General features: G+C 49.0%; 1 protein-coding gene across 12 annotated transcripts in view; it reads left to right on the plus strand.

Annotated features, from left to right (window-relative positions):
- TNIK (TRAF2 and NCK interacting kinase) overlaps positions 1-14,370 on the plus strand; it is a 399,091-nt gene that overhangs the window by 275,665 nt on the left and 109,056 nt on the right. For all 12 annotated transcript variants that reach the window (XM_017346916.3, XM_017346919.3, XM_017346917.3 and 9 more), the window contains exons 8-9: positions 9,703-9,757; positions 11,747-11,825. In XM_017346916.3, the coding sequence (XP_017202405.2) occupies positions 9,703-9,757; positions 11,747-11,825 (134 nt within the window). The remainder of the gene's footprint in view (positions 1-9,702; positions 9,758-11,746; positions 11,826-14,370) is intronic.

The raw sequence follows: 14,370 nt of genomic DNA on the forward strand, positions 1-14,370 counted from the left end.
TTTACATCTGGGCTACAGGTATTTTAGACTTTTAAAACAAATTGTGGAAATCGCAGTGAAATCCATGCATATGAGGAGTTTTCAGAAAGCTTGTGGGAAAAAATGCATGTTATGAAAATACTGGACATTTATTTGACAGTTTTTTGCACCAACATAAGCTGACCTCTTCACTCCATTTTTCCAGGAACTTTTTGAAATAGGCTTATAGATGAGACTTTTGTTCTGTGGTACAAAATGGTTTCAGTAGGGAAACTAGAAGAAGCCTTTTTCTGGTCAAGCCAAACTTTGCTATTAAGTGACATCTTGGTCCTCTTGCTTCAGATCATGCTAAGGAATATAATTTGGGATGAGTGCAGAATTTGTGAGAACACTGCACAGTGCTAAGTGTAGGCAAAGCGTTGAGTGTGCATAGCCACAGGGTGCACTGTGAATTCAGAGAGGCCAGAAGATACACAAGAATACAGGGGTGTCCTGATACATGAAAAATTGAAGATTAATTTCTCTATTCTATTTAGAAATAAAGAATCCTGATGGGAAGAGCAGATTCAGTCATCTAGACCTTCATGTGAGTTAGTGAAGGGTGTTGCGTAAGCGGAGGAGCATGTCACGGCACGGCTGTGAGCTTCACTGGCCGCTCGTCTTGGGCAAAAGAAAGGAACATAACGAGATGAATACGAAGATCGGGCAGAAAAGTTGTGGGCATTCTTAGATTTATTTTGACTACTTCATCGTTGTACTTTGGACCAACAGAGATGCTAATTTGTATGTCATCTCTCACTTCTCTGTTGGCGCCATACCTTACCCTCGTTCCTGGTCAGTGTTCTTAGAAATGTGGTCTGTCACCAGGCGACAACTTGGCAGTATGTTGACTTTCGAAACTGTCTAGTCACTTAGTATTTATCGAGTGTCCATTGTGTGCAAGGCATAAGCCAAGCTGTATGTGTACAGTTGCTACCCGGTGAGTTCACTTGAGGGCCTGCCTCAGCCCAAGGATTTGTCACTACATGTTTGGTAGTTCACTGGACCCTACAGAATCCCAGCCTCCCAAGCTTATGTCTGCACTGCGGGCTCTTGGGTATTCTAGGTATTTTCAGCCAAGAGGGCACGTATGGAAGAAAATGTGGCTTGCAGATCCCTGGGTGAAGTTCTCCTCTACAAAACCCTTGCTTTAAAATAAAGACCAAGTCCCAAAGAGAATGATTTGATTTATTATCTGCTGGTTGTTTACTGGCTATTTATCTGATGTGTCTAATATGTCTTTAAGGCTGGCTATAATTAAAAAACAACTAAAGAGGCACAGTTGTACAAAGGCCTCTGTATGGGAGTAATCCGAAGAGCTCATCCTGTGTATTACAGCCTGGTTGGGTGTGCTATCTACTGGGCACAGGAAGAAACTCACTGACAGTAGACCCTTTCCTAAGGAGGAGCACGGAATCTCATTGTCTGGTGCGCTGGCTTTCCCTGGAGACCCTTCCTTTCTTGTTTTCAGAAATTCTGTCAAAACACTTCAAGTGAAAGGAAAGCCTTCATTTCCTTGTTAAGTATGCGAGGCAATAATGAAAGCTTTCCCATTCCATAATAAGCATGCAAAAGATGTGAAATTAATAAAACCATTCAAAATTCCTCAGCCGCTTAAACTGTGATTTTTAAAACTTACTTTGAATTGCATTTTAGTTGGATGGGATCTGCCTAGCATTCTGTGGTCCTACGTATTTATTGCTTTAATAGAACCTCCCACTGAAGAAAGTTCTCTGTGGCTAATGCCCACCAACAGGAAACGGGTCCTGTAGAATACTATGTAGACACTTAAGCAATTGGGGTTGGACAAGTCCCAAGGTAGTATTAGGCACAAGAAACAACTTACAGTGCCGTGCCTGTAATATGTGTAGAGTATATATAAGTGTACCTACCCACAGACACACAGCCAGAAGATCTGGAAAAACTAGTGTTTTACCTCTGTCACATGTAGATGGAGAACTTAGATTTAGTATTTTCTTTACCAGCTTTCATTGGCTTTGTCACACACAGGCCTTGCTCCTCCACTACACTAGGGGAGTGGAAGTCCAGGGACCGACACGTCCTCTCCCCCTCCCTCCTGCCGACCTCCTGTGCTGATCCTGTCTGTGATGTACCTCAGCTCTGTTGGTGAGGCTGCACACGGCGGCAGCTGTGGGTATCCCCACCAGGGTTTGGGTGAATGCTGAGCTCTGATGCGCCTTCTCCCATGTCACAGATACATTGTTTTTTTTTCTGTTTTTTTTTGTTTTTTTTTTTTTTTTTTGGGCGGGGGGGTGGAAATAGCTCCTCTAGGTCCGCAAGTCCTGGCCTGTGTCTCCTGAGTTTCAAACACGAGTCCTTCCCTGTTCTCTTGGAAGGAAGACGGTAGGGACACCATGTTGGTGTCTCCAGTGGGAAATGGAGACCCCTGTTCAACGTACTTCTGTGGCTCCACAGTCACACCCACCCAATGGGACTCCTTAGTCAGACCTAGCCAGCGTGACCTCCAGGCAAATGCTGACTCCCTGGTGGAAAAGCATCAGGCCTTCTTCTAATTCTTTCTCTTAGGCCAGGTGAGAAATGCACATGGACAAGGAACTGAAGGCTTCTGTCCTCTGTTTGTACATGAGGAATGGGATGATTAATAACTCCCCATCCTTGCACACCCTTGGTGATCCAGAACTTACCACCTTAGTTCTGTTTCCATCTAATGTCGTGTGTAAGCTGATGCCAGAATGAGAGCTGGTGCCAGGACCAGTCTAAAAAGCAGATTGTGTCTCCTATGTCTGTATCATGTTAGAGGAATTAGCAACCTTTCTGTGCCTGTATAAGACGACAATGAGAGATTGTTACAGGTTATAATAGAAAATATATACACACGCACATATATAGAATAGAATAGGGCCAGCACCATGGCTCATTTGGTTAATCCTCTGCCTCCGGTGCCGGCATCCCATATGGGTGCCAGGTTCCAGTCCTGGTTGCTCCTCTTCCAGTCCAGCTCTCTGCTGCGGCCCAGGAGGGCAGTGGAGGGTGGCCCAAGTGTTTGGGCTCCTGTACCCACATGGGAGACCAAGAGGAGGCTCCTGGCTTCAGATTGGCAAAGCACCAGCCATAGTGGCCATTTGGGGAGTGAACCAACGGAAGAAAGACCTTTCTGTCTCCCTCTCACTGTGACTCTGTCAAATAAAAAAAAAAAAAAATAGAATAAAGTGAGTTAATATATAAGTGATTAATATAGTGCCTAATGTTTGGCAAGCATTCCATATATGGCAATTTTGTGTTTCCTCATCATATGAAAGTACTACTATTAGGGTCATTTTTATGTAAAAGCAGCAATTTCATATGGCCCGACCTTCTATTTGTATGATGCACTGTAACCGCTTATTGTGTCTCTGTTACTTCTAGCAGTAGGGTAAGAGGCTAACTTTAGGGACCACACACAGCACATATAATTTCCTTTTGCCAACTAGAACATTTCAAAAAGATTAACCACAAACGACTTATGCGATGAAACACTCTTTTCTGGCCTGTGAAATGTGGTGGAGTTCACTGTGCTGGTTGTGTGTGTGTGACTGAGCGACCCTCTGTCCACTCTAGTCTGCCATTCTGCTCTGTGTGTTGGGCTTGTCCCTCTGCCTTCTCACCGGGCTCTGTCAGGAGGGGGCGAGAGGTGGAGGGAGACTGCTAGGCTGCGGAAGGAAGGCATGCCTTTCCCTGTTTGCATTCTGTAAGGGTCTGGTTTTTGCCTGGGTGAGCCCAGTCATTTGGTTCCAGTACTGTCCTGTCACTGTGACTGGTCCTAGGGTTCTGTCTGCACTGGCATTTGTTAAATATGAGCACTGTATTGGGTTAGGCACTTGGTATGTATTGTCTTACTGAGTTCACAGACCAACCCTGCAAGGAATATGTTCACTTTACAGCTGAGAGAATGGGCTCGGAGCTGTGAAGTGCCTTGTCCCAAGTCACCAAGCTGGCTGTGTCAGAGCTGGGAGTCGACCCCAGGGCCGTGTGCCTGTACAGTGCAGCCTGCTCCTGCCTACAGTGCTCTCGGGGGTCCTTCCTGTACCACGCTGCCTCTCCTCCCTCGTGTGGCTGGTTCAGCTGTCTAAGGGTGTTTTTTCCTCACTGTGTTGGCTAGCCCAGCCCCAGAAGTAAGGCTCTCTTGTTCTGGTTAACCTTTTTTCCCTGCCAGCTGTCCCCAGTGCCTCTCGTATATGCGCGCGCACACACACACACACACACACACACACTATCACACCAGCCGGAAGTGGTGTTTCGCCGCTGCCTTCACAGAGGCACTAGAATTTGTCTCTGTTCTGTGTGTAATGCGCACAGGACTGAGCTATTAATCATGCCCCGGGCAGGCTGTACCGCACCTCTGCAATAATGAATTGCCCAGCTCTTGCCAAAATGAGTCACAGCATGGCCACAAAGGAAACTTATCTCTCCCTGACTCTCCCCATCTTGTTCCTCCTTCCTTCGGTTCTTGTCTCTTGTGATCTGTCTTGCCAGTTGTAACTGGAGCATTTTCTCCTGTATTTAATTCCAAAGTGTCTTTGGGACTCACTAATGCATCCAAAGGCTGAAACAAGGCCCATCCAGGACATTTATAGCTTCCCAGCCTGGACAGTTAAGCATAACTTACAAGCAGCCATGAGTATACATGGCCAGGAATACAAATGTTTGTTTTGGAAAACAAGAGTACCCCAGAAAAATACATATATAAAAAAATCCCAGTAATGATATCGGAGGAAGCCTCAATGAAACACCAGTCACTGGCTTGGCCGAGTGACTCATCAGAGGCTGCATGGGCAGGGTGATGTGGCCCTTATGGTATGACAGGGGTGTGACAGGTGTGACGGGGGTCTTGTGGGTAGCCTGCAGAAGAGCAATTCTGAGATGTGTATTAAACAAAAGCAATATCCCTTCTCTGACGCCTCTGCTTCCTGTGGGAGAAATCCAGGAGCACCCAACTGCTGAGACCTCTGCGGTCCCACGCTGTCCAAACATGCTTTCTCCCATGATCCTCGTGCATGTGTGTGTTCTCACTGGGGAACGTGTGTGGCTGTGCTTAGGTTTCTTCTGTCACCAGAAATCTAGAGAGCACTGCAGGGGCGATGGAGGGGCTCAGCTGATGTCTTCAGAAACCCCGGCTCCTGTCTTTCTGGCCTGACACTGTTAACTTGCTGCTTATGGCCTCATGTTTGCAAGACAGATGCTGTTGATCCAGATACCTTGTTTTTATTCAAGACACCAGGAAAACGAGGAAGAGTTGGCAAGGCACCAGGTCTATTTGTCCATTATTTCAGGAAAAACGGAAGCTCCCAGGAACTGTCTGGGTTGTGGCCAAGGCTATGTACGTCACGTCTCTAACTGCCACCTTTGCTGCCGAGGAGTTGGGAGAGGCAGGCGTTGCTTTGCCTCTACTCTGAAATGGGAACAGCAAGGGAGAAAGGGGTTGGGTCAGCCAAAAAAAAAAAAAAAAACAGTATCTGCCGCAACCACCTGGAGAGAAATCATAGAAAAATGAACTGGGCAGCCTAACGCAGAGGGGAGAGCCCCACGGGCTGTGAGAAGGTGGGTGAGGCAGCACCACACTGGAGTGCAGGAGTGGCACAGGATGGCTCCTGGGCGATTGAGAAGGGGAGCTCAGAGAGGAGCCTGATTGAAAAGCCTGATCTCCCGCGTCGATCTGTGTTACCTCTAGCAGCTGAGGCCGGCTTCTTCACCTGGTACTGGCCTGCCTCAGTGCGTCTCTGCCAGCACCTTTAGTTACCTGTAGACAAAGGAGGAATCTGGAATAATTGTGTTCTGGGCCTCTGATAAGGAAAGGAAAAGGATGACCACTCAAGTTCTTACACTGTGATATTTAAAGGGAACTGGCCCAGGAGACCGGAGATCTAACGCTATTGAAAAGCTAGTGCCAAGATACTCTAGGATCCTGGCTAAGTCACCTTCCCGTACCCATCAAGTGCAGGCTTGGATCAGATGATTTACAGGGACTCTACAAGCCCCAGGACACAAGTGTTACTCCTTTGTCTCTTTCACTTGTTCATTCATTCATTCAAATACTTTTTAAGGGCCTAGTATTGCCCAGTACTGTTTTAGGTGCTTGGAATATATCAATCAACAAAAGCCAGGATGCCTGCCCTCCTGTGGGTCTTAGATTCTTTGTGTGTGTGTGTGTGTGTGTGTGTGTGTAAGGCGAGAGGCACAACAGTAAACACAAAGCATGGGAAGGCAGCGCTGAGTAAGCACAGCGTGTTGGAAGGTGGTCACGTCTGTGGGGGACGCAGGTGCGGGGGGAGGAGGAGCCCTGGTAGTGCTGGAGGGAGGCCGCAGTGATCCTCACTGCGCAGAGGCTTCTGCCGGGGAGGGGGCAGCTTGCTCGTCACTGGGAGCTGCTGCAGGCAGTCGGAACTTGCCGGGGAGCACACACCCAAAGGCATAGGTGTGCCTGGGTCTTGTGGGCATTTCCTTCCCCCCTCTTCGTCCTGGTCTGCAACCCTTCTTACCCCAGTACTGCAGCTTCCTTTCAGCTTGTTGGTTGTCAAACCAGCTCAAAGCTCTCTGGACTCCAGGGCTATGTAAACTGGACCCTGATGTGATGGTCGGGGTCACCGAGCGTGGCTGTCGCTTTCATCCCTGTCCCTCATGCACACTAGAGGAACACGCAACTCCTAGGAATACTGGGGCAGTGGGGGTAGAACGTCCAGCTGGGAGACATTGGTGTCTTGATTACAATTGCACAGGGACCTTTGGAGCCCATCCACCAGTTCCAGACTGTCCTTACTGTTTCCTGTTTAATGTCTCCTGCACAGAGTGACTCAACATTTTCATCATGTTCCCAAACAATCGTCTTTGTCTATCAGCCATAAAACCCCAGGTACAAGAGAGCTGTGTTTTCCTCCTGTACCGTTACTGCTCCTGAGCCGGCCTGAAATATGTGGGCTGAGCTTTGCCCACTAGCTCCGGAAATGACCTCACTGGGCAAAGCAAGAGCCTGTGGGAAAACGCAGTATTTGCTGGGCTGTGCAGATAAGTGGGAGTGTGTATGCGTTTAATGACAAGCTTTGAGCACATCTTGAAACAAAACAAAAAGAAGACAAAAGGAACCTTCTTCAGCTGTGCTGTACACAGAGCAGTTCCTTGCAATCTGAGGCCAGTGGTTTTGTGAAGATGCATTGTTACCGCCCGTTGTACTGAGAACTGGTAACATTTCAAGAATCCCCTCTGGTGCTAGTGTGAAGTTGCATGTGCCCAGTCACCTGCTGCAAGGTAGATTGCTCTTTGGATAAGAAGCTAGGCCACTTAGGAAGCCCTCTCCACACTGTACAGGGCTTTGCCCAAATACCAGGCTTGGATGTCACCCGTGCGATATTCTAGGGAATGATTCAGCATAAATTTCATAGTTCTCTTCCGAGTATCTCTCTCTTTCATGTGGCCTTGACATTTGCTTGAGGAGAGTGGCAAGGAAATATCACTTGGATCCCGGTGATCTCAGGGAGGTTACAAATGAGAATTTCCAGGAATGCACAACATGCATGAGGCATATAAAATGAGAGATTGTTATGCAGTAAGGGCCTGATGTCCAGTGCACATAGAAGCTGATTGTTTGGTTCTGACTTTTGAGAGAACAAAGGTAAGGTCAATTGGCAAGGAGAAAAGGGGACATGACTCATCTGTCTCCCTACTCTGGGGTCTGGGGTGGGTTTTATGGGTTAGGGTGGACAAGCTGGGATGGGGAAGTGTTGGCAAGACAAGATCTGATTGAGAAGCTCCAGTACCAGATCTTCCTGGGCTGCAGCCCACTCTCCTCTTCAGTTCCACTCGTTCTCTGGCTCCTTGGTTCCAGAGAGCAGGAATATGGGCTCCAGGCATTAGTTAAGGTTGAAGTCTTCCTCCTCTGCACACGCCCAGGTTACATGACTTGCATTTGCTGTATCTCAAGACAACTGGACATCCTGTTGTTGCCACAGTCAAAGCAGTTAGGTCTGGTTCTGCGGTTATTTGAGGGTGAGACTCGATCAGAATACAGGCCATTGAACCAAATTTTGTATTAGGTTTTCTTAGCAATCTCCTGGGAAACTGAAGTGGCAAGCAGCCTTTTCGGGTTTGCTAACCTGCATTTCCCCATCTCTTGATTTGCGCCCTCCCATGCAATACTTAGATACCTCTGAGTCATAGATAGAGTGAAGGGGAATTGCATTATTGTAGACAAAGATTGCATAGGCAGAGGTGGAGGCATTGGCCTGGAAAGTGCTGATCAGAGCATAAACATCAGTCTAAGCATAAGAAAGGATATAAGGGCATAAGGATACTATGTTATTACTCCACTTGGAAGATATTTGTGGCCGGTGCCGCATCTCACTAGGCTAATCCTCTGCCTGCAGCACCGGCACACCGGGTTCTAGTCCCGGTCAGGGCGCCGGATTCTGTCCCGGTTGCTCCTCTTTCAGTCTAGCTCTCTGCTGTGGCCCAAGAGGGCAGTGGAGGATGGCCCAAGTGCTTGGGCCCTGCACCCGCATGGGAGACCAGGAGGAAGCACCTGGCTCCTGGCTTCAGATCGGCCTAGCGCGCCAGCCGCAGCGGCCATTGCTGGGTGAACCAACGGAGAAAGGAAGACCTTTCTCTTTGTCTCTCTCTCTCTCTCTCACTGTCTAACTCTGCCTATCAAAAAAGAAAGATATTTGTTCACCCACTCAACAAAATACACTAAACACCCATTACTGCACTCAACTATATTCTAAATACTGGAGATACATCAGTGAACATCACCATTGGAGAGTCTCCCTGCCTTTATCTTACTAGGATAAACCAAATGAAATTGCTGGTTGTATAGGTTGGAAATAATTGAATATACCTAGCACCCACTGTATGATCCAGCTGTCCCACTCCAAGGCGTTTATTTAAAAGAATAAAACTGCATACCCAAAGACTGTACCACTGTTCCTTGCAGTTTTATGTGCAGTAGCCTGACTTGGAGATAAGTCAAGTGTCCATCAACATGCAAATGCATGATTCAGCTGTAATGTGTCCAGATAGTGGACTACTACTCAGCAACAGAAGAGGGGGCAGTACTGATCGGTGCAACCTGGGTGGGCATTCTGCTGAGTGATGGAAATGGGATGCAAAAGACCACTTATTGCATGATTCTGCTTATATAAAACTTTAGAAGATGCAAACTAATCCATGGTGACAGATCAGTGGTTACATAGGGACAGTGGAGTTGGGGATATGGGCAAGGAGGAAAGGAGTGGGGGACTCCGAATGGACAAGTGTGATATTTTGGGGGTGGTGGGTATGTTTGCGACCTTGATGGTGGTGGGTTCACAGAAGCCTATATATGTCATACTTTACCAGTGGCATGTCTTAAATATGCTTGGTTTATTATTTGACAGCTCCAGCTCAATCAAGATGTGAAACACAGACAAATAGCAGCAGAGATATGATTCGAGTGACAGATAATTTCAATGATGAATTAATTTTTAAAGCCGTATGCTTTTTATGCATTTATTGGAAACTTACATGGCGTGTCAGGCACCATGAAAGACGTTGTCAGTGACGAGTGAGCGAGGCTGCTCCTGCCCTGCAGCTTGGTTAAAAAGGCCTTGGAGTGCAGTCCTGATGTGGTGACCAGTGGAGTCAGGCTGTCGTGCGATGCTGGAATTTACGCGTGGCTGTGCCTTCCTTGTTTTTCAGAGTGACCTGTGGTCTCTGGGAATCACCGCCATCGAGATGGCAGAAGGCGCTCCCCGTAAGTACCTTCCTCTGTGGTGAACTGTGCTGCTGGTCCGCTCTGCGGGCGCTGAGGGGTCCTTGCCAGGAGCTGCAGTGGCTTTACTTCCGCTACACTGCGCCCTGCATGCCTTTGAGCTGGCAGAGTTAGAAAGCAGAGGCTTCTGGTCAACCAGGAATCCATTCATATTAGAGCAGCCCAAGCATCTTGCCTTTACGAGAACAAAGGGACAAAGCAAACTTTGGGGAGTCCTGTTTGTTGTGCAGATCGTGTAGCTTATTCTTTGAACTGCTTTTCATCTAGCGTAGAACTGTGACCAACCCACAAAGACTGCAAAACTCCAGCATACAAACAGCCAAAGCCAATTGCTAGTGCACTGGTTCAGCAAACACACAGTCAGGAGCTGTCACTCCTCCTCCAATTCTGCTCTTCAGAAGCTGAGATCGCCCTGCTGTTCTTTGAGACAGAGTAGCCAGAGCCCTGGGGCCGTCTTGAGAAGCCCTGGGGTTCCCAGAGATCCGGGGCACTAAGCCCTGGGGTTCCCAGGGATCCGGGGCACTAAGCCCTGGGGTTCCTAGGGATCTGGGGCACTAAGCCCTGGGGTGGCCGTGAGGATGTGCTTCCCCGCAGGAAGGGGAGCTGACCACGGCCCCAGCGGCTCGGCAGCACTGCCCTCACGCCCCCCAGGGCCACGGTCCATCAGTGGCCAAGAAGGATGTGGGTACTGGGCAGAACCTTACTCGGAGGCTGCAGGGTCCTTTGCAGGCAGCCGTCTCCCTGGTAATCCCCAGGACTCTGCTGACCTTGCCTGCAGTGTGGGACACTAGGACACTTCACCTGCCCTCCCCCCCACCTCCTGTCCTAAAGACCAGACCCGCATAGTGAACTGGGGCTCTCCTACCCTTATTGGCTGTCTCTTTCCTTGGACACAGGAACATTCCCCAGGTATAGCCTACAGGCTTCACATCCCCTTGGTGTCTGCCTCTCAAAGGACCAGGACTGAAACAGGCCCTGCAGCTGCCTGACAGGTGGCCGACGCTCCCGACTTCAAGTTATCATAGTCGTCTTTTCTCTCGGTCTAGCGTTGGTAGAACTCATCAGGTGATAGACTTTGAGTGTTGACAGCTCCCCTCCATTCACACTACTCATAGGCATTTATGCATCAGAGAAATAGTCTGTTGCCATCTGAAAACCATATTATCATTCTTGATGAGTAACAGACAGGGCTAAAAATAAGCTTCTGCCCACAGACTCCCTGGGCTTTTAGGAAGCATATATTCTTATTCTAGGTACAAGGAAAAGATATCCCCAGATGTTTGAAAAGTAAGCTAATAAAATATTTCAATTAAAATAAGGTATGCCTGTTTTCTCTATTAATGAGTGTCAAGTTTGCAATAGCTTTGTTTTCTGCAGCTCTCTTTGAGTTAATCCTCTGGTCTTCCTGGGGCCAGTGAGTTTAAAGTCAAAACCCTTCGTGAAACTGAAAAATCTACTTGGGAAATCTAGAAACAGAGAGAATGTTGTTCTGGGCTAGCACTTTGGACTCCAGAAATCTGTGCAAATAACATTGCAATTGCATGGACTTTCAGTATATTGGATATAGATTGCAGGTTATCAAATATCTTTTCTTTTATGGCCTAGGCTTTTGCTAATTGAAAGGAATGCACCTGTCATTGGCGCAGTTGTCATCGGTTTCAATGTCAGATGGTTTGTTTACTGCAGAGATGGCTGGGGGCAGACCCTTTTACTCAGTTCCCTTAAATGTAAAATAAAAGCTCCGTCAGTGAAAAGACCAACAAAGCAGCAGAAACATGGTGTATTTATGGGGCTCCTACAATTAGGCATGAGCTCTTTTAAATGCTTGCCAAGTGGAAGCTTCTGGACCTTGTGAGTCAAGGCTCACTGGTCGCGTGTGGACTCATTTGGCAGCATTGTCTGCACAGCCAGGCCAGGCTCGGCCTGGGTTTGGCTCCCTAGCGAGCTGGCCCTTGTTTTGGTCTCTTGCAGCTCTCTGTGACATGCACCCCATGAGAGCCCTCTTCCTCATCCCCCGGAACCCAGCACCTCGGCTGAAGTCCAAGAAGTGGTAAGTTTGCTCTTCGGTGTTTTTGCAGCTATAAGGGTGAGATTTTTCCGATGGTTCTCTTTTGCGTTAGCTGGAATCCCAAGGCACTGCTGGCAACAGGAGACTAACATACACTAAGACTTGATTGATAGCTGGCTTTCCATATGCTGTCATTCATCTAAAGTACACACAGAGCACCTGCTATTTGTAGAGTGAGTCTTATTCCCATACCTTCAAAGTGAGGAGCTATTAGCTGCAGTGGGTAGTGGAGACCAGGTAATAACACAGTCGCTCTTTGATTTATGACCTCAAGTGTTATCTTTCCCAGCAGCATGGAGCATTGTATCAGAAGATGGCAGTTTATCGCGTCATCCGAGTAGATTGGCCGACTTGTATTCCTTAATTCCCTTAGTGCACATACACACCTGGTGCTGTTTGAAATGATATCTGCAGCATGTGCATAACCATTTGTGGATTTTTGTTTTAACTCTTGCTTACTCTGGGTTGCAGATGCTACAGCTGGCTTCTTTTGGGCAGTATTATAACGTTTCATTGTAACAGGCACACTCCCCTAAAAAGGTGACTTAATTGAAAGAAAATGACTATATGAAGGCTGCTATGATAGTGTGAGGCTGTAGCCAAATTGTGTGCGTAGGATGTGATCAACTGAAGTTGGGAAACTGAGTTCTACAGGTTGAGCCACGTGTTAGATGGTTGACTTTGTGGTGTGACTTACCTTAGGGTCTCTGTTATCAATCTGTTGCAAAAATTCATTGCTTCCTCCTTTCTCCCTGTGGAAATGGTGTATCTTTTTGATAACAGTTTTTTCTTTTTCAAAACAAATGAGAGGCAGAGAGAGGAAGAGCTTCCATCTGCTGATTCACTCCCCCAAATGCCTGCAAAGGCCACAGTTGGGGATCAGAGCTGGTGGCAGGGAAGCCAGCTTGAGCCATCGCTGCTGCTCCCGGGGTCGGCTTTAGCAGGGAGCTGGAGTCGGGAGCCGCAGCCAGGTATTGAACCCAGCCACTCTGATGTGGGCTGTGAGCGTCTTAACCACCAGGCCTGGTCTCTGCCCTGCCCCAGCCCTGATACAAATTCTTGAAACTCTGATTCTTCTTGCACTTGAGCCAATGCCTGCAGCCCTTTTTCTAGAAACAGTTCCTGGGGAGTTAGACCAGGAGGGCACAAGATGCTTCTGCCCCTTTTCATCGCCCTTGCTTGGGGGGTCCCCTGTTTCCCAACTTTGGGGTGAGCCTGCACCATACAGAGAGAAGCCTTAATGAATGCGCCACATAGAGCTGGCATAGCAACACTGGTACAACACAGAGAGGGGGAAGGAGACAGCCAGAAAAGAGGCGACAGCCTCCTGGTTGCCGGGCCGGCGGAGCAGAGCCTGAGTTGCTATTGGTGACGAGGAGCCTGAGCATTCGTCGTCTGTTCCTCCTTCCTCCGGGAGGGTCACTGTGCAGGAGCAGCCTCCTTTCCCCAGCAACAGCCTTCCACTGGGCACTGCGTGTCACGTGATCCGCAGAGCACCCCGAGGCCCTGCCCCCGCTCTCCTCCTGGGTCACACTCCCCGGGAGAGGAGCCAGCTCCACGCGCTCCCCGGAAGCCACAGAAACACTGCAGAGCCCCTGCTAGGCTGCTCCCGGTGCCGCGAGCCAAGGCTCCACGAGGAGCCTGCTGGAAGCCGAGCCGCTCCCTCCACTGCTGCTCAGCAGCTCTTTCGGGGTTTTACGTGAATGAGGACAACCGGGCCAGCTGCAGGTGTGTGTGCACTCAGGCACGACGTGGCCACACATTGTGCGTAAAATCCTTTGTGTCCATTGCCAGCACTTAACACCCCGGTGAAGGGGTGCTGCATTTAGATGTCCGCCCTTTATGTGGGCACAGCAGCACCGCCCTGCTAAGGGGTGGCTCCTACTGCCAGGGAGGTTGGTCAAGGGATTGTCCTTCTGCCCTGGTGGCCCGTGTCAGCTGGCCATTGCACTTGGGCCATTCCGAGCTTACTGTGGGGTAGGCTGCCCCTGGTCCAGCCCAAAGAAGGGAGGGTGAACGGCCCCTACATTCTTGAATGATCAGCTATGCCTGACCTTGTTTGGGGTAACACAGGCTGACTTTTCTGCCTTGAACCACTGACAAGTGTAGCTGGTTCTGATGGCATGGGGGGTGGGGGTGGGGGGGTTGCCTAAGAAGCCAGGGAGGCTGAGTCGCAGTGCCTCCTGCCCTTTGCACATCCGTTGCTGACTTGAAAGCCAAGTGGGAGCCCTATCCTGGGGGTGCCGGGGAGGGAAAGGAGCCTGACTGTGTGATCCTGAGTGGGGGCAGCCAAGCCTGACTGTGCTCTTCCCCACTTGGACCCCAGCTTTTACAAAGGAGGTGTGGCCTTGGGACATCTGACATACCACACTGCAGGTGCTCCCCACCCTCACCCTGTCCCCAGAATTCCAGTTAATTCCAGTTTTTACATGCAAATCCCTGCACACTTCAGAGTGCTTCATCTGAAAAGACCGGGTCCAGCATGAGGGGGGTGGGTTAGGTTGGCTTGGCTTTCACAGGCCCTGGT

The sequence above is a fragment of the Oryctolagus cuniculus genome, chromosome 4 (assembly GCF_964237555.1).
Source record: "Oryctolagus cuniculus chromosome 4, mOryCun1.1, whole genome shotgun sequence".
In the NCBI taxonomy this organism is placed as follows: domain Eukaryota; kingdom Metazoa; phylum Chordata; class Mammalia; order Lagomorpha; family Leporidae; genus Oryctolagus; species Oryctolagus cuniculus.